The 21,024-nt window shown below is 38.5% G+C and overlaps 1 protein-coding gene across 1 annotated transcript in view; it reads right to left on the bottom strand.

Moving 5' to 3' along the window:
- Nucleotides 1-21,024, bottom strand: part of LCP2 (lymphocyte cytosolic protein 2) — a 56,701-nt gene that overhangs the window by 16,519 nt on the left and 19,158 nt on the right. Inside the window, exons 4-7 of the mRNA XM_063292440.1 lie at nt 9,394-9,459; nt 4,944-4,975; nt 1,691-1,728; nt 355-550 (exon numbers count right to left, since the gene is read on the bottom strand). Coding sequence (XP_063148510.1) covers nt 355-550; nt 1,691-1,728; nt 4,944-4,975; nt 9,394-9,459 — 332 coding nt within the window. The remainder of the gene's footprint in view (nt 1-354; nt 551-1,690; nt 1,729-4,943; nt 4,976-9,393; nt 9,460-21,024) is intronic.

Genomic DNA, 21,024 nt, shown 5'->3' with positions numbered 1-21,024 from the left:
GCTGCTGCCTTGTGGACCACCTGCAGCTTCTGAATATCCTTTAAAAGTAGGCTCCAAGTAAAGTGTGTTATAGTAATCTAGAGAGGTAGTGATAAGGTCACATCATTTAATATTTATGGACCCTTCGTTTTATTTTTATATTTATATTTAAGGTGGCTTTTCAGAAACTATCAATGAATTCCATAATGCTGTTTGACAGAGCATAGAAGGAATTATTTTAAGAGATCAGAAAATTGTTGCTAGGCATTACTATTAAATGGGAAAAGTTCCCCACATCTTTTCTGCAAAATAACACATCCCCACTCTCCATGATTTGAATAATGAACTGCTTGAAATCAGATTTAAAGCAGTTACCTATATATTCTGAAGTGGCTGGAATTGGTTTGGGAGGAAATATAGCATTGCGGTGGACGTCCTCATCATTTGACGGAGGAGGTTCATAATCTGGATCATTTTCATCCACAACCCTGTCTTGATCATCGGGCGTTTCATAATCAACGCCATCTCCAACTTGATCATCATCTGGGCTTTCATAATCATCACTTTCATCCTGTCAGAACAGATGTGTCCTTTTGCCAAAACAATCTATCATATCAAGATTACTTTCCGGGTACAGAATGAATTCTATCACAAGCCACAACCAAGAGTAATATTTAATACACACACACAGTTCAGAAGCTAAGACTCCTATTTATAGCGATTACCCTGATAAGGTGGTAGAACAGCTAACCACATAGCCCTTAATTGTGATCGTCTGTATAAAGCCTAAAACTCAATGCCTCTGAGATCTGCCCCAGTAAAACAATCTACTTGACCAACAGGCTCCTACTTTGAATTCAGTGTTCCCAGGTCAAGTCACCTTTCTGTGGGCTTTAAACAACTCAAGAATCTGTTTATGCTAACTCCTGTGGCACTGCATATTTTTTTAAAAAATATATTTAATTGTGGTATTTATATACTGCTGACTCCCCAAGGACTGATTTGAAAGGCATTCCTCATTTAGCTTTGCCAGGGAAATTAAGTTGCTCAGAATCCTTGACAATAGGAACTTGGCAACTTGAAGTATGATATGTTAAATTCCCTCTCCAAACATGTTTTATCTCTTCTGGAACCTGCATAATAGATATCATTAGAAAGTGGAATTATCTCTGATATTTTGGTCTTTTTTAACAAAACAATGTTCTTGAGAAATCTGGATTTATTTATAATTTCCATGTCTATGGCTGCTCACTCATGCACAATTCTGGATGGGTTACAAAGGTTACAAACAATTTAGCAATATACTGTATATGTTGTCACATTTTAGTAACAGCTTCACCCCCAAACTGTTAGTAAAGTAAAACAAAGAGTGCAGTAGCAGTCTGGTCATCTTTGCTATAATTCCATTTCTTTCAAATATATCTATTGTGGTATTTAAAACCACAATATATGGTGGTTTTAATCTATGTTTATCTAGTGCTTCTTCAAAAATTGCCACTGAGAAACATCATCATCATTTTCATAGCCACAGAAATGGGTAAATTATTCGATATATGGGGAGCAATCATACTAATGTATTTGTAAATTAAATAAAATTATTATACATTTTCAATCAAGCAAGTTTATTTTTTGCTGGGGTGTAACCTCCCATGATAACTCTTGCCCCAAAGAACAAATGCAACTCTTGCCCCAAATCCCAAAATATACTTACAAAAGAGGACCAGCCATCACCCTCCTCTTGTTTATATTCTGTGGAAGAACAGCAAAAATCATACATTTCTTAATACACAGAAGAATATCAATATCTAAGTTTGAGATGGTTCCCCAGTTAACTGTTGATGCATACGTAGTTAGCAGAGCATGGTGGGAGAGCCAAGGCTAATAAAGTCATGTACAGCATATATTATGGATAGATGATGGTAATCCCTCCATGATATTATTTGCCGGTCTCAGTTGAACATTTGGATGTATTCCACTGAAAATGATAGAGCATGAAATTTCAAGAGCCCTGTTTTGATATTTCATGTATTCAGGTTATGGCCATTTCCCCACCAGTGACTATAGTATCTTTTGTTACCACCTTGTCATCGTTAAGGCAATGGCAAGACTGTCCTCCTTAGTATTAAATCAAAACAATTATGGTTGGATGATGCTAAAAAATGCTGTAAGTCACTAGTGGAGATCCTGCCTATATTGTGGATATTGAGTGATGAAAATGCATACCTGAACTCATTCTTAGCTGAAGGAAAAATATGACCAAAAAGAGGATGCTAGGAAATGGTGAGATGACATAGGAATATAGCCTCAGATAATAAAAAGCCAGTTGGCAGGTGTTATATTACTGCACAATTCACACAGCAGGAAGTGCATAAATATGTGGTATTTATTTACTAGGATAGCAAGAAAACTTTGAGAGAGGCAGCAGTAGTTCCTGTTCAGACGTAACTATGTTAGCATAATAAGCTATGGGTTATCAGTTCAAGAATAAATATTATTTTTATGTGTTTCCTACTTAATTCTGATCCTGGCTATCTTACTACAACCCTTGGGAGAACATACTGTATACTATATATTAAGAACATGCCTTAAGAGAAAGCCCTTATCTTGTAAGTTATTAAAAAAAAAAAACAGGCCATACCACCTCCAACTCAATTGCATTGCCAGGAACAAGGTTCCAGACAGGGTATTTTATTAGCTGGTCCTGTCCAAACATCATATTACCATTGTGCCCAGAACTACCTTACCATTATACAGAGTGAAGGAAATGCCTGAAGCAACAGACACTGGAGTGGGTGGATTAGTGGTAATGAGGTAGAAAGCACAATTGTTTGCATCATGCTATGTGGCCTGCACCCCATCATTACTCTGCTGCCCTCACTGTCTGGTGGGAGACAGCAACAATGCTGTAGAAAGATTTAACTGCCAATTTGTTCATTATCTGTACATGGGACAGAGAGCGTGCTATCTTGTCTTTCACCTCAGGCAGGAAAATGTCTTGAATCTGCCCTATTTGTACCATCTGCTTTGTCTTCCTGCTGTTCCTTGTCTCCCATCTTCTTAGAATGCTGCAGTTAATCCTCAAAGACTCTTTAAGATGCTATCCATCCACCTTTGAGTTGGCAGGAAAAAAAATGCTGGCGTAAAATTTGCTACCCAACTGACAATCCCCGTCCTGCCTCTGTTGTTTCTTTCTGCATCACTGCTGAATGGTATCGCCCTGACTTGTGGACGTTCCATTTGGTACAGGCAAGGTTACTGGTTTTCTCCTCTGTTTTGCTGCTCTCCCCTTTCAGCATGGCCCCAGCCAGCCACAAAGATAATCATGAATTAGAACACTGCAGCAGGAATATGGTTAGTTTCTCTTCAGGACTCAGCAGGCTTTTCTAGGCTTCTGGAAGCCCCTCCTTCTACACACCATTTGAGCATCTCACCAGTTAAAATAATGTGAAACACCCAGGAAGACCCAGAGAGGAAGAAGACAAACCCTGCTGTGAATGTGTAACTTGCTAGGAAAACTAAAATTGATTAGCTGTTGGGCAGCTACCTCCATTACTCCCCCAGGCCTGGGGGGAAGCAAGTGAAATGAACTGATATAGGGGAAATGACAAGTAATGAAAATCCAGCTCACTATCCTTCATTATTCTCTGGATACTGCAATGGGAGAGAACAGCTGTTGCATCGTCAGGTAAACATACATTTCAGAATACTATTAAAGCAGAAGAGTGCTAAAGTGATCCCTTTTCTTCCTTAAATAAAATATTGGAGCTCTGTTCTTCTCTCCTATCCCTAGTTGGAAGCCTGGGGGGAAGTCATGGTCATAAATAGAAAGGTGGTAGACGAGGAAGTGATGAGTACGAAGAAACTCGGGAACAAAATGCTAATGAAAAGGGTAAACATTGGGAGAGAGATGGCTACAGTTGAGGCTAGTTAATAACCAGGAAGGAGGGACTATGCATCTCCCAACACTTCGCAAACTAACTTCTTATCATACCCACTACTGCACAGCTAACTCTGCCTCCAAGGAATAGGTGGCAAAACGTAACAGATTTTATATGCCTTGATGCTATTGTTGAATTACGTTCTCAAAGGAGAAGAATTTTCTTACTGATACAGCTATGACTTATGGTTATCTCAGTCATGGGTTTGGGCGAGGGATAACATTAGAGCAAAATCATGTGGTTAAAGGAGAAAGTTGATATTATTAGGCAAGTGAAAACAGTGCCTGTGATTAATCAGTATTGAAACAAAATATGATACTAAGCCTCTTAGTCTTGTTTTGACTCTGGGTAACCATAGTTTCAAAAGATCAAATAACAAAAGCAGCACTGTGTTGTGAGCTCCACCCCTTCTGTGAGTGTGTTGTGACACATGCATAAGTATGAAATGGGTGGAGTTTGCATTGCAATGATGCAATGCTGCTTTCATCGTTTTGATGAAAGCCTTCAATCCTGGGAATGTCTCTGGGCCTGCCAATAAGAATGAGTGGAAGGGAGACAGAAGTCTGAAGCATGAGCAAGACGCAAGTTTTGTAAACAGTCCTTATTTATCTGTTCAATTTATATGGCTTTGGTGGAAACCCAAAATAGGAATGGGTTTACAGCTGCAAAATGGAATCCAATTATTTCTTTTAGTATGCCAGCAGGAGTACAAGTAGGAAAAGGGTTTCTGTACTTGTGCTAAATTTTATTTAATGTTTCCACTCTTCAACTTCCATTGTTTTAAAAGCCATTATTATGTATACAACTGTTGGCTCCAAGGTAAATTGATTATATTTACTTCTCATTGAAATCATTTGCATTTAACATATCATGATTAACATTTCACATTGAGTTCTGCAGCATTAAAGTACCACCAATGTAGCCTAAAGCCAAAGCACAGAGTGGGACTATTTCAAAAGGAAATTGATTACCAGCATGAATTCTGAATATTGGTGCACAGCGAACAGGCATAGCAAATGTTTTTACCTGTATTTTCAGGAGACTTCTGTATCTGTGCTCTGTAAAATTAAAGGAGGAAATAAGCAAATTAATGTTTTAGATGACAATGATGACAGCAAACTTTTGGTTAATTCAAATGCCCTGATTGCTCTGGCTAACTGCTTGGGGAGGACGTGAATACATGACATTGTGCCCAGTCTAGCCCTGGCCCAAGGACAGCTTCTTTTCTTGCATCAAGACACTATGTGTTCCAACTTTTGCCAGCACAAACAGTACTATGTTGTGTACCTGCAGTGGTCTATTTCACTGTATCCAGTGCCTCCACTCCTTCTAGTTAGGGAGTGTGTATGCTACTGTGGATATATCATCTCCCATCCAGTTACTGGTAACTGTCCTCTACAGCCATTTCATCTCTGGCTGCAATGCTGCCTGCCCTCCTTCAGAAGGATCTTTGTATGTCACGCCTGCGAGGGACATCTCAGGCCCTATGTGACCTTATATACCTGAAAACATTGGTGTTCTGGAATACCAGTTCATACCAGAGAAAGCACCGGTCTGCCACTAAACAGTTTACGAATTTCAGCTGGTGCTAATGGGTAATGTGATAGCTGCTCTCATGTCCGTGTCCCTCCCTGTCATCCTCCTGAGAAATATCCCATGGTAATATCCCATTTTTAATGGTTTTTGTTGCTACGTTTTTGGTTACTTGGTTGTATTGTTTTTTAAACTCCGTGCACCACTCAGTCACATATGTGAGATGGGCGACTATATACATTTACCAAATAAATAAAAAAGATACATGAATGAATGAATGAAGGCAGTGCCATATTGCATATACTACTGCAGTTTTGCACATTCCATGGAATACTTAGAAGGCCACTGGCTGCCAGAATGCCCCTGCAACACCAGTTTGAGATACTGTATTTGGGAGCTGGACTGAAATTGACAGCAGTTCTGCCGGTTTCCCTTTCTGATCCAAGTGACCAGAAGAACAGGAAGCCTTTTCTTTTTTAGAAGAACAGTAAACCTGTCTCCAGGTCTTCTGTTAAATTTTGTCTGCCCAAAACCAGCCCATCGGACAGATCATTGGGCTAGAGGATGGACGGAAACTTTATCCTACATACCCACTCATCCTACCAACCCCCCAGATGGCCACTTTTGGGTTTACTGAACTTACAGTAGACTGATGGACTGGTAAACAGTTTTACTATCATTTGGTCTTTTAGAAGACTGGTAGACCTGTGTTCATAGTAGCCCAACTGACAGGTTACTAGTGTAGGGCACACTTAGGCAACTTGAAAAGTGGTTAAAGCCTCCATCCCAGGCACCCATCCTGACAAGCAGATCTTTCACTGCTTGTAGCTGGTATCAAGGAAATATTCCTCCCACCTCCCCCCACCCCCAATTCTTATGTGGACAGAACCCCTGTTCTGCTTTGTGGCTGAGACTGAATAAATCGGTGCTTCCCAAACTTTTCCTTCATTACCCAAAACTGCTTATTAGAAAGTCCTTTTTACCCAATGTAGGTAAAACACTTTAAGTCAATTTAATGGGTTTGTGTGTCATTACCCAAAGAAAAACCACTTTTACCCAATTTTGGATAATTTACCCAGGTTTGTGAAGCGGTAGAATAGATCAAAGCTGGCTTAGTTTAACTCAGCTTGTGCCCTGGACAAAACACTTTAGTGCTGTCATGCAGATGAGCAATGAATCTGGGCAGAATATATTAATATCTAGCTATTAAAATTGGTATTTTACACCAGCTGAAATATGCAGAATGTGCAAAAATATGTTGTTTAAATATGAATTCAAATCTTTTAAAAATGTATACCTGTTTAACAGACTAACTGGAAGAATATTGGTAAAAAGTTAATAGGCTAAGAAACTAGACCACTTTGCTTTGAAAACCACAGGAACTTCTACTTAGCCTGTGCACTTTTGGTTTCATCTGTATTTCATGACAGTTCTAATTTCCTTTCATTTTTTGAAAATAATTAATAATAAAAATAGTATATCAGAGAATTTCAATTATATTAATACCAATAATAGCAAATGATATTAAATTAGTAATACCAGTTGGTATTGTTGGCCAGTAGTGGCTTTCACAGGAAATGATACTTAATTCTATCCAAAAAGATAGAATTAACCACTACCACCTGACAGTTTTGCTGTTGTGTTGTACAGATTTTTTGCCCCAACATATTTTTAACAACATGTCCCTTTGCCAAAAGACAACTTTATTGTTTATAGGCAAAGTCAATGAAAACTCTAAGGCACAATTAATGAATTCTTCCCCCCTGCTGCATTTTTAGAGACTCTCATTACACAGAAATTCTATCAAACTACATGTCCCAAATCTAATATGATTTGTTCCCATACAAGGGGCAATTATGCCCACAGATAACATCAAATTCTTTCCTAAAAAAAAAGGTACTTTTCTTAAAATAATAAAAGCAGAGAATTTAACAGAGCATCACTCTAGAACCTTTGTACTTATTTTCTAAATATGGGCACGTTTAATACCCTGAAAAGTTATCTGCTTTTCCTACAAATGTCCCTGGCCCCTGAATAAAGGTGCATATGCTCTACAATTTGAAGCAGGCTATTTACAAAACATTGAATTTAGCCATTGTGGTGCAGGGGTGGGTGAAGTTGTTGGACTTCAAGCAGGGAAACCCAGCTTCAGGCCCACCCTCAATCATAGAAGTTCACTGGAGGTGACTTTGGATCAATTATGTTCTATCAACTCATTCTACCTGACAGATTGTTGTTCTCTGGGGGAAAATGGAGGAGGGAGTCCCCTGTATGTTTCATTGAGTTCTTGGAGGAAAGGTAGGATATACATCTAAATTATCATAATGATCCTTTGTAATAGGCTGGGCTGAAATACAGCAATTGCCCCGAAGTCATAAAATGAGCTTCCCTGGTTGAGGTGGACTTGAAGCTGTGTCTTCCCATTCCTAATCCAACACTGAATGCCTTTATATAGCTGGTCTACGCCATAGCAGTGAAATGCCGGCAGGGAATGTTTTTTGCTCTTAGAGTCCCATTGTATGAAACAAAAAGTATGAATTAAACTATCCAGATTACAGAAAAGTGGTGCTTGGGCGACAAACCTTTATGGGCAATATCTACTACTACTGCCACACAGTAAGATCTTAGCTGAAGAGAGCAACTTTTACACTGGAGCCAGTGTCAAGATTACGCTATTTTTCTTTTTGTATCTGTCTCTTCCATACTAAATATTCAGATGCTTTAAAAAAACAAAACAAACTTAGCTTTCTTTAAAGAGTTTCATAGCTCAATTCACGGTCCAAACCATTGGAGTCAACTGTGAAGCTAATGAGACTAGAAACCCCAGGCACTGAAATTAATTGTACTTATTTCAAGAAATGTGTTCAACACTGCAGTCAGAATGGAGTTGCTGCAATGGAGGACAATGTTATCTCTGCCTTAGTCCTTTGCCCTTGAAAGGAGATCGACTAATTAACAATTGTGTAGAAAATATATGACTTGACACCATTGGCTTGTGAAATTCCCTAACACTTCATCCCCCTCATTGGCTGCTGTCTGCAGAGGCAAAAAGGCTCAGTAGCAGCCTGAGTGTTGCATTACATTTTGCAAAGGAGCACCCGGCACTGACTTACAAATGTTTACCTCCTGCCTCAGTATGAAGAAGAACCTGAGTACTTTGCATAAACTAAATTCACAAATAAAACTGGGCTCATAAGTAAGTCCTCTCAACTGCAGCTTCATAACAGAAGATTGGAAAGGAAGGGCTTCCCCAATGAGGACAAAGAAGGAATCAAGTTTCGGTTTTATGAGCTGGTTCTGGAATCTGTTGCTGAATCAGAAAATAATGCCCGGCAAACAGGGCTGCAACTAGGGGCAAACATGGATTCCACGCCCATTTTGGCACCCCCGCAGTGCTCATTTTGCCCCCCCCAGCACGGAGCCTAGGGCACACGCCCTGCTTGCCCCCCCCCACCAGTTGCAGCCCTGCTGGCAAATGGCTTTCAGTTTAACTAATTTAATGCGCTAACCAGGAATGAAGTTCTTTGCATTTTCTCCCTATATGCTACAGTTCTGCAGCTGATGGGTGAATAAACCCAGTATTACTATTCAAGATAATGTAAGTGCCATGTCATACATTCATGAACATAATTATTTCGGTTGGTGTTTAATAAGAAGTGTTCTGTTGCAATATGCTAATCTCACTCATATGGAGTTTTAACATTCAGTTATCTTGATTCATGCTGGATGATTTGCGCTGGAGTAGCTTTGTTTTTGTTTTTGCTGTTTATTCCTTGGACATGGTTCATTAATCAATACTGTATCCAGGGAACAAAACTGAAAGCTCTTCCATTCATCCTAACAGCTGGATGTACATCCTCTCCTGCCATCTAATGGCAGGAAGTCAGTCTCAACGACTTTCATTTACTATTATAGCAACAGGAAGATACTAAACACTTCCTACCTTTTGGGAAAGATGCTTTTTTTTTCTTCGTGTCGGTTTATTTCCTGACTTAATTTGCTTAGAATGCTGAGATGAGAAAAGAAACAGGAGGTTATTAATAAAACAATCATTATATTAAACTGTATACCATTTATGGTTTAAATGGAAGAAAGAGTTCAATGTGCTCAGCTGGATTTACTACATTTTTTTTAAATACAACTATTGCACAGAAAGGTTACATGAGTTCTAGCAGGCAAGACAAAGTCAACATCCTGCTATTATATTTTTTTAGCTCCATGACAACTCCATTGTTAAATGGAGTTATAATAAAGGATTAGTCAATTTTAAACCACACACGTACCATGCAATTACACTGAAAAGCATGGCAAGCTTAATGCTTAATGTGAAAAGAAGGAAAGAAAATAGACACATAATAGTAAATAATAAACAGGTAAAAGTTCCATATTATCATAGAATTTTTAGTGGTATGTTTGAAGTGGGACACATTACACCAAGGTACAAATTTCTTTATTGACAGTGCTGGAGACAAAGAGAGGCCTAAGAAGAGGAGGGGTTATAGTCCCTCTTTATAGACTAATGCAAATTAAAATACAGGTAATCCTCGCTTAGCAACTGCCTCATTCAGTGACCGTTCAAAGTTTATGACGGTGCTGAAAAAATAACTTTACAACCAATGCCCACATTCATGACCTTTGCAGAGTCCATCAATCACTTGATTGCCATTACAGTCAGTACGCATTGTCCTGTGCCTAACCAGTTGTTTTTCCTTTTTTCCCCCTTGCAAAGCAGAGAGATTGAAGAGGAAGAGAATACAAGAGAGTAGCAGGCACACAATGGGGATTACACATCAAAAGGAATGCAGTGGCACGTGTGATTAGATATAACAGCCAGGTATTTCATTGGGTATACGTAACATATCAAATGATTAGTGAGGTCAGTGAGGCTATTAGGATATAACTATGAGGTACTGGGGCAGGAGTGCAAGGACCATGGGGTTGTGAAAGAACAAAGAGGCAGCATTTCATGAACAGAGTTTCTTTTCTAGGGAGTTACTTTCATTTGCTTCCCCAGAGCTCTGTATTTTTTCCCAGCCTATCAGCATCCTTTGGCCTTCTAAAAGTTTAACAGCTGAGCTAAAAAGGGTTTTTTCCCTCAAGTAATTGTTTTACTGAATTATAAGACACAAAGAATACATTAAAGAATACAAATATTAGCAGGGAACAGTGGTATTTATGCAATATAAACTAGAAATCAACACTATGATGATTTAGATAAGTTAAACCTTTAAAGATAAGGAGAGAAACATTTATATCAATGTGAAATACAGTTTCTAAAATGTTAATAAAGATAAGGTTGTTCATGCTTAAAGCTGAGTATAGCATTGATGGACAATTACAAAATGAATGAAATTATTTTATAATACAAAAATTATTTTATAATATAAAAAAGGCTTCTATTTTAGAGCTTAATGCTTAATACTAAGGTCATCATGGGAGAGAGGGAGAGAGAGAGAGATGATAGATAGAAGAACTACTTGGAAAATAGATAAGTATTTGATTTGTGACTTCCCCCTTCTTTATATTCCAACCAATATGCAATATTTATAAACATTTAGACTCCTTAGAAACCTTGCTGTATGTGTTTGTATTTGCCTTATTGCGTGTAAGAAAACCATTCTTGCCTGAATTTGGTTAAACTGCTGTTCTGAATATATGTTGTTAGTTTTGCCATTGCTGTATATTCTTCCATTTTAAGGTCCCAGATAACATTCTTGTTATAACTTTCTTCCAATATTCGGCAAAGTTTATTCTCACAGCTGTGAGCATATATCTCAGTAAATCAGGAATTAAATTTGAAATGAAATCATAATTTTTTTACTAGGTATAATGCCAGAATATATTAACAAGAAGCATCGTAATTTACTGAGAGAACAGTTTCTGTTTCCTTGGAAAAGTGTTTTTGGCTTTTGACATTTTTTTTTATAATAACTGTATTAAATTTTTAAACAAGAAAGATAAAAACTAACAAACTAATGTTTAAAATAAGGAAAAGGAAAAAAAAAAGTAAAGAAAGAATGAAGAATCAAAGCCAAAAGTGAAGGAAAGAAAGAAAAGAGATTTCTGATTTTCTTTTACAACAGTTATAGATATAAATTTAAATTAAATTCTTCCTCTAAGGTCACAACATAACTTTTGTTTTCTATTATCTAGTATTTTTTCTAAATATCAAACCCATATATCATAATTTGCCCCCCTCCCCAATATCCTACAATATCTAGCCTCAGAAATTCATGTGAATCATATTTATATGCAACTGTGGAAATGATTTTCATAAGTGCATACTGCTTGAGTTGGCTTCAAAAAATTAACCATAGGTTTTATTTAAAGTTTTAAGAAAAATAGTAAGAACTACTACAAACTAAATTAGAACAGACAAAATAAAAAAGAAAGAAATAGCAGAAAAAGCTAAAAGTGCAATAAAAAAGAAAATAGAAGCAAGTAGGAAAAAAAGAACAAGATATAAAAGAAGATATAAAGGTATAAAGAAATAGCTTCCGATATTCTTCACAGCAGTTTTAAGTACAATTATATTTTAATCTCCCTCTCTAAAGTTACATCATGACTCTCTTCTTTCTATAAGCTATCCTGTCTGAGCATCAAAATTATAAACCAGAAGTTAGTTTTTTTTCATTTTTATGCAAAAAGTCCATGGGGTTTCCAGTCAGAAAAATTAACCAGGATTCTATGGAGGATTGCAAACTAAGATTTGTGTTTAGATATAATCTTGGCTTGTAAAGAGTGTGACAAGCAAGGATCTGTAGTTGGAATTAGATGGTATACTTTCAATCCCCGGTAAATTTAATGGTGTCAAATAAAAAGAGGCAGAGGCAGCCACAGTTTAAAGGTCAACCCTCCTACTTTTATCTCATTAACTTCTTAAATCTATATATGCAACTGAGCATTTAGAAGTTTCTTTTCCTGCCTATTAAACTAATTATTATTTCAAAAACTACTGTCACCTTTAAATAGAACATAGTCTTTTTTTTTAAGAAAAAAAAAGCCCTTGTGGTTTTTGGTTTATTTTTTATTTTTGCACAGGAAGGAGGTTAGTCAAAATGCATGTGTTAAATAAAGTTTTTCTAATGAAAGATTAATATTTTTTTTAAAAAGGAGTTAGTAACACCTGACAAATTTCTATTTCAGTGTTTTCTTCCTTTAGCTGGCTGATGGTTTATAAAATAGTCATAAATGCAGAATTATGTATTTATGAATCCACAGCAATTGCATCATGAAGGGTCAAGAGATGATTCTTTGTATAGTTCATTTATTAAATACTACAGCATATTTCAAACTTTAAAAAACCCATTAATGCTACAGGATGTACATGAAGTATGAACAATCATTCATTTCTGCCCTTCTCCTCACTGTAGCTCACTGCCCCTCCCTCTCCAAGCTTATCCAAATGGTTGAGCTCTGGAAGATGGACTTGCCCAGATTCATGAAGAAATAGCCCAAGTAGGTGGACTTGAATCTGGACTAGTTTTTCTTATGACAAGTGCTTGTGTTTGTCAACTCAGTGGCTTAAACTGAGTTTTACTGGGGTTCCTTTAGCTGATTTGATTCTGCAACCTGGAAGATGCAGCTTCATAAAGATACATGTTAGTGTGGCTTTTCAAGACAATTTTTGCTAGCACTCTAGATATAGACCTCTAAAAAAGAAAGCAGAGAACTTCTGTCAAACTCAATAGGTTGGGAATTAACAGAAAACTATTCATCCTGGCAAAGTACCCATATGACTGCATGGATTTAAACCACCACAGAGCTTCCTCCCAAGCTTGCTTTAGTACTCTATCCTTGGCAATACTACAGAGAAAATTACAATGATGTTCCCATCTCAGAACTTCAAGAAATTGAATCTCTAACTCACACATCTCTTTACTGCTCTCTTTGATTCCACACTCTGATTTGTAACTTCCCGTGTATTTAATAGACCTGGTAGAACATCTCTTGCTATTCAACCAGCACCCTGAGACCATAGGAGCGTTACAAGCTTCCTATTGATTTGCACTGCATTGTATTAGAACCTATTAGAAGCAGCCAAGCTTACTGATATATGGTGTTCTTATTCTTATTTATGACTGTTTGAATCTTAATGTTGCTTTTTAATCTGATTTTTCTGTATAATCTGATCTATGGTTCAAATAACTAAAACAACATAATAGTTGTCCAGATTTTTAAAGTCCAGACATAGATGCCCTAAATTGACAATTCCCCTTTGCTGAAACTCCTTTAGGCCATATCCCAGGATGAAAATTGGAATCCTAATTACCTAACCAAATGTGTTCATTCCTTGAAGCTGATGATATGACTGCCCATTCCTTCTTCTGAACCAATATATTGGAAGAATGTCTGAAATTTAACTAGCTTCAGTGCAACTTGCTTCCATGTTTGTCCAGCTAACGGCCATGTAATAAGTTAGTTTTCTTTTCTTTTAGCAATTACAGATAGAAAGAGATTGTGGTTTTGATCAAAGTTTCCATCAGGTGTTGTATGAAATCTTGTACACTAAGATCATTCTTCATCTATCTATTTATTTCCATTAGTTTAGACAATGATCTTACTGTGGTTAAAAACAGTAGTGGAAAAAATAGTAATGCACATTTACAGTTACTGCTACCAAATCCTCAAACTGAGAGAAAACCCACAGCAACTGATTGATACAATTATCTGGAAGTTTGGATGACTGAAAGAAGGAAACAGTTTTGTCACTTATTCTCTTCAACCCAATCAGTGTCACCACATATACTCAGGGTTCAACTTAAGTCCTTTCAAGGGGGCATAATTCGGTCTTGGTGAAGTAAATGCAGTTGGTTGCACCACACAGGCAACAATCTTTTTCAGTCATGTGAGTCACCAAACAGAACTCAACATCCAAGGATTCAAATGATTTTGGGATGGGGGTGGAGATACCAAATGTAACAAAAAAAACCCCAGCCAATTCTAGAATGTTTAGCTGGGGAAATGAGCAGTCCAGTTCAAAATGCAGAGAAAAAATACAATACCAGTTGATGTTTGTATGAAACAAGCAGACCTTGCATTTCACTGGTGCAATGGCTTCATCATTTATTACTCGTTGACCTGCAGATGCATCTGGATTAGAAGTTTATGCAAATCCCTGAAAACATATACCCTAGTAACATAGCAAAGGCACTGTTGTTTCTGTAAAATGACATAGTACTGTATATCTGGAAGGGGTCTGCTTTAAATTTGATAACCCCTGGTTTCTGTGGGTTAGAGGTTAGATCTAACTTCACTTTATTGGGTCATCAGATATCAGCATCCATATGATGCATGAGCAACGCAAAGTACAAACAGCAAAAAGAGTTTTATGCTGTGGCTTGGCATGTACTGTATGGTTCAGCTGGCCTGTGTGAATGGTGTTTGAAGCTTAAGACTTTTAATTCCTGTTGGTATTTTTGGAATCATCAGCAACAGAGAACTAGGCTTATGCAAAATCTGGTACACAGAAGGGTTGAGAATGAGATGAAGTGGGGGAAAAGAGAAACTCCGAGTCACTTGTGGGTTCCAATTTGTTTTAGCAGGCTGAATGGGCACAGAGTGACAAAACCATGGCTCTTCTTAGGCCCCCAATCATGCACACACAGAATATGTCTGTCAAGATTCAGATTCTGAAATAAACAGATTAATTCAAGGTTTACTTGTTTTTCTTCCAGAGAAACACTTGAGCATGCCTTTCAGAATCAGATTATTTCAGGTAGGACCTCCTAAAAATATACACACCCTAATTCCTAGGGCTTTTTGAAAATCAGTTTTCAAATTTCATGTTTCGGTTAATTTCAGACCTCTGCATGTACAATGTTTGGTTCAAGTTTAATAAGGGGGTGCTCTTCTAACATACAAAACCTTATGTTTTATTTGAGGCTAGGGTTGAACGGATCCTTAGTTGTTATTCCACACTGGATGCCAATTTTGTTTTATTTATTTATTATCGCTTGGATTTTTTATTCTTTATTCTTTATTTCTATTTATAGTATTTTTACTATATTTTACTTTTTGTATTATTGTGATGTTTTTAATCACTTGTTGTAAACCGCCCAGAGGCCTCCGACGGGAGGAGATGGGCAGGGATAAATCAGATAAATAAAATAAATAAAAATAAATAAATAAATTTTATTTATTTGTTTATTCCATCTTGATTTCTTAGGGCTCATCCTCATCCTCACTGTCCCATTCCTTTCCTCTCATACGCAAGACGAAAGGGAAGTATGAAGGCCCCAAAACAGCTAACCCCCTCTGCTTTCCTTTTACTGTGACTGAGGAATGAGATTGGCAGGTTCTTGCCATCACTAGTAGCTATGCCCTGAGACATGGGATATTGTCTGAGCTGTGACTGGTTGCTTTCTACATTTTCTGAGCTATCTTAGCATTACTGCAGATGCTACTCTTGCTGCCTCCATTCAGCCTTTTCTACCCAGGTAGTTCGGTTGATGAGCACCCAGAGCCCACTTGAGCAATAGCCCAGCACGCCTGGCTCACAGAAATGGGCTTATGACTGGAACCCATCTCTGCTTGTTTCTCCCTCCTCCTCCCTTCCCAGCAAGAAAATGATGACCTTGTTGGGACCGGAACAATGAACCAAAAACAGAAAATAAGTGTAGTCTATGGTTATAATTCTCAACATTCACAAAGTGTGGCTCATGGGAGTTGTAGTCCACTTATCTGAGGGGCGAGAAGTAGAGTTCTTTGGGACTGGCACTTTTTATCTTGTTCAGAAATGTCATGGCTTAGGAGTAAGCAGTGAGCTGGCCAGGTTTGGGGCTGGTACCAAACTGTTGAAGGTACTGGAACCAAACATGATTGTGAAAAGCCCCCAAAGATCTCTTTAAATGGGTAAATGGTAAAGCAAACAACAGACATGGCCCAGTTTAAGTGTGTATGGACATTGGGGCAATCCCCACCCCCTTCCCTATCTTCACTTATGCACCAGTGAGATCTGGGCTGTCTGTAACTAACATCTATAAAAAGATTTGGGGATAAGAGTTGTCTGTAGGGGGGTTTCAAGGGGAGGGCAAATGACAAAATGAATGTTGTGACATCATAATATGAGCTCTGTCCTCTCTGTACAAGTGTTGTGATGTCACACACAAACAGTATATGAAAGGGATAGAGCTTGCATTGTGATGGCATAATGCTTGTTTTCTCATTTTGACAAAAACATCAAATCCTGTGGAGACCTTCGCTTTGGGTAATAGTGGATACCTCAGTGAAGATGTTGATTCAGTTTTTTGGCAGCTACAAAAATGGAAATCCCATTTCGTAATGCTTAAAGATCTGGCTGTTCTCCCAGGTCCTGGGCTAGGGTGGCTGGCCTGTGGCCTCTGGGGTGTGTTTGTGTATGTTTTCTGTGTGGTTGTCAGATTCACCATCTGGTTCTCTATTTTTACTTGCTTTCCATTAATCTTCTCCTTTTCCTTACTCATGTTGTATTTTATTCTCTTTGCTATGTGGTCAGTTACAAAGAGTTGTTCTGGAATTGAGGATACCTAAATCTTTATTATTATTATTATTATTATTATTATTATTATTATTATTATTATTATTATCTCCAAGCACATGCTGAACTAAAATGGACTATCCCCTGGTGTAGCAGGGCTATTCTTATGTTCTTTTGTAGTGAAGAACCCAGTTTTGATGGCATCCAGTTAATTATTTTGAGTTTTCAGAGTCTCTCTGATGTTGAGTCATGGTGCTGATAAATAATGGGTCCTATCCCTGCAGCCATTCTGAGAAGTTCTGTCTGGAAAATCCCTTGAAGACCTAGACCTCTCTCTGTGCCCCACAACGTTATGTACTGCTAGCATGTCGCTCTTTATTTCTTTTATTTCAAGCTAAAATCTTTCCTCACAGTAGAGCTGCTCCAATTCTCAAATGAGTTTGCTTGTCCCTTGTTGTTTACCTGTTTAGCCGACTCTTCGTGACTTCATGGACCAGCCCACGCCAGAACTTCCTGTCGGTCGTCAACACCCCCAGCTCCCCCAGGGACGAGTACGTCACCTCTAGAATATCATCCATCCACCTTGCCCTTGGTTGGCCCCTCTTCCTTTTGCCCTCCACTCTCCCTGGCATCAGCATCTTCTCCAGGGTGTCCTGTCTTCTCATTATGTGGCCAAAGTATTTCAGTTTTGCCTTTAATATCATTCCCTCAAGTGAGCAGTCTGGCTTTATTTCCTGGAGGATGGACTGGTTTGATCTTCTTGCAGTCCAAGGCACTCTCAGAATTTTCCTCCAACACCACAGTTCCAAAGCATTGATCTTCCTTTGCTCAGCCTTCCTTATGGTCCAGCTCTCGCAGCCATATATTACTACTGGGAATACCATTGCTTTAACTACGCAGACCTTTGTTGTCAGTGTGATGTCTCTGCTCTTGACTATTTTATCGAGATTTGTCATTGCTCTTCTCCCAAGGATTAAGCATCTTCTGATTTCCTGACTGCAGTCAGCATCTGCAGTAATCTTCGCACCTAGAAATACAAAATCTTTCACTGCCTCTACGTTTTTTTCCTCTATTTCCAGTTATCAATCAAGCTGGTTGCCATAATCTTGGTTTTTTTGAGGTTTAGCCTCAAGCCAGCTTTTGCACTTTCTTCTTTCACCTTCATCATAAGGCTCCTCAGTTCCTCTTCGCTTTCAGCCATCAAAGTGGTATCATCTGCATATCTGAGATTGTTAATGTTTCTTCCAGCAATTTTAACTCCAGCCTTGGATTCCTCAAGCCCAGCATGTCGCATGATGTGTTCTGCGTACAAGCTGAATAGGTAGGGTGAGAGTATACAGCCTGCCGCACTCCTTTCCCAATCTTAAACCAATCCGTTGTTCTGTGGTCTGTTCTTACTGTTGCTACTTGGTCGTTACACACATTCTTCAGGAGGCAGACAAGATGACTTGGTATCCCCATACCACTAAGAACTTGCCACAATTTGTTATGGTCCACACAGTCAAAGGCTTTAGAATAGTCAATAAAACAGAAATAGATGTTTTTCTGAAACTCCCTGGCTTTTTCCATTATCCAGCCGATATTGGCAATTTGGTCCCTAGTTCCTCTGCCTTTTCTAAACCCAGCTTGTACATCTGGCAATTCTCGCTCCATGAATTGCTGAAGTCTACCTTGTAGGATCTTGAGCATTACTTTACTGGCATGTGAAATGAGTGCCACTGTTTGATAGTTTGAACATTCTTTAGTGTTTCCCTTTTTTGGTATGGGGATATAAGTTGATTTTTTCCAATCTGATGGCCATTCTTGTGTTTTCCAAATTTGCTGGCGTATAGCATGCATTACCTTGACAGCATCATCTCGCAAGATTTTGAACAGTTCAGCTGGGATGCTGTAGTCTCCTGCTGCCTTGTTATTAACGATGCTTCTTACGGCCCATTCAACCTCACTCTTCAGGATGTCTGGCTCTAGCTCACTGACCACACCATCAGAGCTATCCCTGATATTGTTATCCTTCCTATACGGGTCTTCTCTATATTCTTGCCATCTTTTCTTGATCTCTTCTTCTTCTGTTAGGTCCTTGCCATCTTTGTTTTTGATCATACCCAGTTTTGCCTGGAATTTACCTCCAATGTTTCTAATTTTCTGGAAGAGGTCTCTTGTCCTTCCTATTCTATTGTCTTCTTCTTCCACTTCCACGCATTGCTTGTTTAAAAATAATTCCTTATCTCTTCTGGCTAACCTCTGGAATTTTGCATTTAATTGGGCATATATGCCCGTATCACTGTTGCCTTTTGCTTTCCTTCTTTCTTGGGCTATTTCTAGTGTCTCAGCAGACAGCCATTTTGCCTTCTTGGTTTTCTCTTTCTTTGGGATGTATTTTGTTGCCGCCTCCTGAACAATGTTGCGAACTTCTGTCCAGAGTTCTTCCGGGACCTATCTACTAAGTCCAGTCCCTTAAATCTATTCTTCACCTCCACTGCATATTCCTTAGGGATATTAGTGAGCTCATATCTAGCTGATCTGTGGGTCTTCCCTAATCTCTTGAGTCTGATCCTAAATTGTGCAAGGAGAAGTTCGTGATCTGAACTACAGTCAGCTCCAGGTCTTGTTTTTACCGACTGTATAGATGTCTGCCACCTTTGGCTGCCAAGGATGTAGTCAGTCTTATTTTGGTGTTGTCCATCTGGTGAAGTCCATGTATAAAGCCGTCTCTTAGGTTGTTGGAAGAGAGTGTTTGTTATGCAGAGTGAATTGTCTTGGCAAAATTCTATCAGCCTATGTCCTGCTTCGTTTTGTTCTCCCAGGCCATGCTTACCTGTAATTCCAGGTGTTATTTGAATGCCCACCTTAGCATTCCAGTCTCCTGTGATGAAAATAACATCTCTTTTAGGCGTGTTGTCCAGTAGGTGCTGCAGATCCTCATAGAACTGCTCTACTTCAGCTTCTTCAGCATCTGTGGTTGGGGCGTATATTTGGATCACTGTGATATTAGATGTCTTGCCCTGAATTTGAATTGAGATCATTCTATCGTTTTTTGGATTGTATCCGAGCACTGCTTTAGCCACTTTGCTTGTCCCTAAAGTTGTATAAAATCCCTTTATAAGGTACAGTAATCAGATTTTGGCTAGATAAAGAGAGATACGAAAGACTTCTGCAAATGCACATAACAGACAAGCTAGCAATCATTATGCTGGATTTAGAGTCCTTTTGCATCTTGCTTCTCATCTTCTCAATTCTGGTGCCATTACTTGACCAGGGCTAACTATTCCAAGTCCTAACTGCTACGCCAAGTGAATAGCTTTTTAATGCAGTTACGAAGCATTAGAAGAAATGGCAGCTCTTGTGTATCATTTTCCTCTGGGGTCTTTCAACCACTAGGCCCATAAATCTACAGCTAAGGAAGGAAGCATAAAAACCACACAGACTGCTTACAAAGAGGAGCTTAAGCAGTTGATCAAGGAGAAGACCGAGGAGCAATACTTTGGAAAGTATTACTTGTATTCTTGTCTCTCCCCTTCCAGGTGGACAGATCAGAGTGGCTGATGGTATTTGATGGGTGTTAAATTTGTCCTCACTCATAAAGGTAGGAATATCTGACAATTTAATATCAGTCTTAGCTAAATATGGCAAAGGACCAAACACCAATTGCTGTTGTAATGGTCATTGCCACAGGACGTGATGCGACTCTATTTGTATATGGGAACCTGTTTTGGCCATGCAATTTCAAAATGTGGAAGTTTCATCTAATTAAAATTAAAAAGGAACGTTCTCAAGAATTAGGAGATTCTGAGAAGGAAGTTGAAACAGAGTCTGATGATGAAACACACTGCTAAAAGTGCATACTCTGAATTAGGAAAGTTATCAACAAGTCCAAATGGATTTCAAGGTAATTAATAAGCAGGGTCAAGAAAACTGTACATGTAGGAAGATCTTTCAGGGATCACTCCAATGTGAACAAAAAGAAAAACAGACTGAAAAAGCAAATATAAGCTGGATAGGAGCAACAACTAATATGGGAATGAGTATTGCTAAAATTGAAAGCCAGGTTGGTGTAGTGGTTAAGGCACCAGGCTAGAAACCAGGAGACCATGAATTCTAGTCCTGCCTTAGGCACAA

This window comes from Candoia aspera, chromosome 2 (assembly GCF_035149785.1).
Source record: "Candoia aspera isolate rCanAsp1 chromosome 2, rCanAsp1.hap2, whole genome shotgun sequence".
NCBI lineage: Eukaryota > Metazoa > Chordata > Lepidosauria > Squamata > Boidae > Candoia > Candoia aspera.
This window is presented reverse-complemented; position numbering and strand designations above follow the sequence as displayed.